The sequence below is a fragment of the Colius striatus genome, chromosome 17 (genome assembly GCF_028858725.1).
Source record: "Colius striatus isolate bColStr4 chromosome 17, bColStr4.1.hap1, whole genome shotgun sequence".
Lineage (NCBI taxonomy): Eukaryota > Metazoa > Chordata > Aves > Coliiformes > Coliidae > Colius > Colius striatus.
Window position 1 is genome coordinate 15025597 of NC_084775.1, and position 3147 is coordinate 15028743.

The 3147-nt window shown below is 57.7% G+C and overlaps 1 protein-coding gene across 1 annotated transcript in view; it reads right to left on the reverse strand.

Annotated features, from left to right (window-relative positions):
- Positions 1-2989, reverse strand: part of RPL6 (ribosomal protein L6) — a 4366-nt gene extending 1377 nt beyond the window's left edge. Inside the window, exons 1-4 of the mRNA XM_062009509.1 lie at positions 2646-2989; positions 1801-2034; positions 1608-1706; positions 735-878 (exon numbers count right to left, since the gene is read on the reverse strand). Coding sequence (XP_061865493.1) covers positions 735-878; positions 1608-1706; positions 1801-2034 — 477 coding nt within the window. The 5' untranslated portion in view covers positions 2646-2989. The remainder of the gene's footprint in view (positions 1-734; positions 879-1607; positions 1707-1800; positions 2035-2645) is intronic.
- Positions 2990-3147: the final 158 nt, after the last annotated feature.

Here is a 3147-nt window from a genome sequence, read left to right on the forward strand (position 1 = left end):
TGGGCTACTGGTACAAGCCCAAAGCATCCAGGCATGGGAATGTCTTGAGAAGGAACCACCACACAAGCCACACTGTCAGTGTTTCCCAGAGCACAGCTTAGCCCCAGTCACCTCATCTACAACAGACTGTGACGCTCCAGCTGCTTCCCCATTGGAGGCTGAGCAAACCCCGTTAGGACTGGTTTTCTTTTTGGACTAAGTTTTCCCTCTTTTAAATCATGTGACATGGAGGCCAAGGAATTAAAAGACAATGAAGGACGTTAAGTCCTGTTAGTAAACATCACTAAAATGAAGAACACAATCAAACAACCATTACCTTTATATGAAAATGTAATTTTTGCAGTTCAACAGCCAGTCTAAGGTGAGGTTTTGTCCTCATTGCAACAGTAAGAGGAACATGCACTGGCCCTGCTGTTCCACAGGGCAAAGTCAGCACAACCTAAACCCAAATACATCTCTGCACTGCAGCAAGACTCCCTGAATTTTTGTCTAAGCAGCTGGACTGGCCTGTTTTACTTCCAGCTCTCTGTAGAACATTACTTAGAAAATGGTTTCCCCTAAAGGCAGCACAAGAGAAAGCACCTGGCCTGACTTCACAGCAAAGCAGATTAGTGGCTGAGCAGCATCCTGTGACATCAACTGGTCAATGTGAGATACCCCTGGCTCAAGCAAAAGCTTCCAGCACAGAAATACTGCAGAGCCCCTGAGAGAGTCAAGAGACACTCCTGATTTACCTTGCCTCGGTGACGACCGGTCAGAAGGATCAGCACAGTTCCTGGGGTAATAGAGGTCCGCAGCCGCCTCTTGTGCTCGCAAAAGGGCTTCTTGCCGTGACTCAAGAGCTTGCGAGGAACATCTTCAGTGGGATAGTATCTGGGCTAAGAGGAAGAGCAAATGTTGCATCACCCTGTACCCCACAGGGCACAAATCTTTCATTGTTTAGATTCTTCCTTGCTTAGAGATACTGTTTCCTTAAAAACAGCCTTTCTCAAAGACTTTTTCTTGATGCAACCAGCACTTAAGAGACTCACAGAATGGTTTCAGCTGGGAGAGACCTTTAAGCTCACAGAGTCCAGCCTTTGTCCCAGCCCTATCACCCAGCAGGCCATTTCCCTCAGTGCAACACCCACCTGGCTCTGAAACCCCTCCAGGGACAGTGACTCCAGCACCTCCCTGGGCAGCCCCTTCCAATGCCTCACAACCCTGGCAGCAAAGAAATTCCTCCTCATATCCAGCCTGAACCTCCCCTGGCACAACTTGAGGCTGTTTCCTCTTATGCTGTTGCTTCATGAACTTCAGGAAACACCAAGTGTTTTCTGTACAATTCTGCAACAGTTAAGAGTCGAGACCAGCACAGGCTTCCAATCCCATGCTAGGGACAGCAGAACCCTTCTCTAACTTCTGCTCTACTAACTCTTCTTTCAATTATCACCCTCCCCAGAGCACAACCATCACTGGGTCTTTATCTCAAGGAGATAACTGCCAACTGTTCCGTGGAGCATGACACAGGCTGGGGCTGCTGCACTGCCCAGCCCCAGAGATGCACCATCTCACCCCAGGCTACACACACAGCTTCACACTGGGACCATCCCAGCCCCTTCTCTTACCATTTTGCGGATCTTAACCACGCGGCTGCCTCCGTTCTTGTCTCCACCCACTGGCTTGGTGATGGTTGCACGGGGCTTTTCTTTCTTTTTCTTTTCTATCTGTAGGCAAAGAAAAGGGAAAAGGATGCCATTTAAAACCGAAGCTGTCACGAAAAACCCCACAGCTGTTTGAACACAGCACCCGATGTCCCACCTTTGTTTCTGGAGCGGTGTACTTGCGCTTGTACAGAGCCTTTCTGGCATACATGGCAGAGCGGGAGTACCTCCCGATCCCCCGCGCCAGGACAGGGTTACGGCTGGCATGATGCCTCTTAACCTTCTTCTTCTCACCCCCTTCCTTCTGACTTGGTTTCTTCTCACCAGCCTTTTTCTGGGCTGGCTTTTTCTCTGCAGGCTTTTTCTCAGCGGCTGCCTTCTCACCCGCCATCTGTGGATCCAAATGAAACAGAAACCCCGACTCGTTACAAAGCCTGCACAACAGCCAACGTCAGCGCCATCCTTTACACCATCATCCCTCTCTTACAGCCACAACGCTGCAGAGGCAAAAGCCACTCCGTTTGCTGCACACCCATCCGGAACGCAAAACGCTCCGTCCCGCGGCTCCCACCGGGCACATCCAAACCTTCCCATGGAAGCCCAAGCAAACACACACGCCCGCGAGGCGCCCGCAGCCAGCCTGGGCTCGGGCCTACCCCAGCCCCGCCAGAGCTACCGCGGGGCTACGCCGTCACTCCCCGGCCTAACACGGCTCAGCCCAGCCGAGGCTTCCAGCTCCAACCCGGCTCCCCACCCCTAGCTAGATGCCGGCGCTCTCTGGCCTGCTTGTCACGGCCCAGCCACGGCCTGGCCTGGCCGGCGGCGGCTAAACCTCCCGCGCCGCTCCGCCCCTGCCCCCATATCTGCCCCCGGGCCCCATCGCCGTCTGCCCGAGGGCACCGAGCCAGGCTCTTGAGCTCGGCACAGCCACCCGAGGGCAGATGGAGGCGGATGGCAGCCGCCGGCTCGCAGCCCTGCCTGCCGCCGCTCCGCCATTCTTACCTTCCGGGGACGGAAAGGAACCTACATCCGGCTGCAAGGCGGCTAAAGAGAGGCTGGCGTCTGATGTCACCGCGTCCTCCGCGGGGCACGCTGGGACTTGTAGTCCAGGCGGGCCCGGCTGCGCCCAGGGCAGCAGCGGGTCACCCGCGGAAGCGGCACCGGACACCCGCGTCCCGCCGCCGTGGGGGCTCCGGGGTGGCCGGGGGCTGCGGCCCCGCTGCTCGCGGTGCTGCTGCTCGCTCGACACTCTCCTCCAGCTCGGGGCACGGCCGAGGTAAGGCTCCGCGCCGCCTTTTGCCCTGCCCGCCTTCGCGGGACGAGGCTCCGCTGCTCCGCCGGCGGGTGCCCCCGGGGCCGCTGGGGCGGGCCGAGCCCCCCCGCGCTGCCCGGGCCGCGGCAGTCCCGGTGCCGGTACACCGCCGCCGCGGGCCGTTGCCAGGCGGGGCCGGGCTGGCTGTCGCAGGCCGATGACGCGCGGGCGGGTGACGCAGGGCGGGCCGCG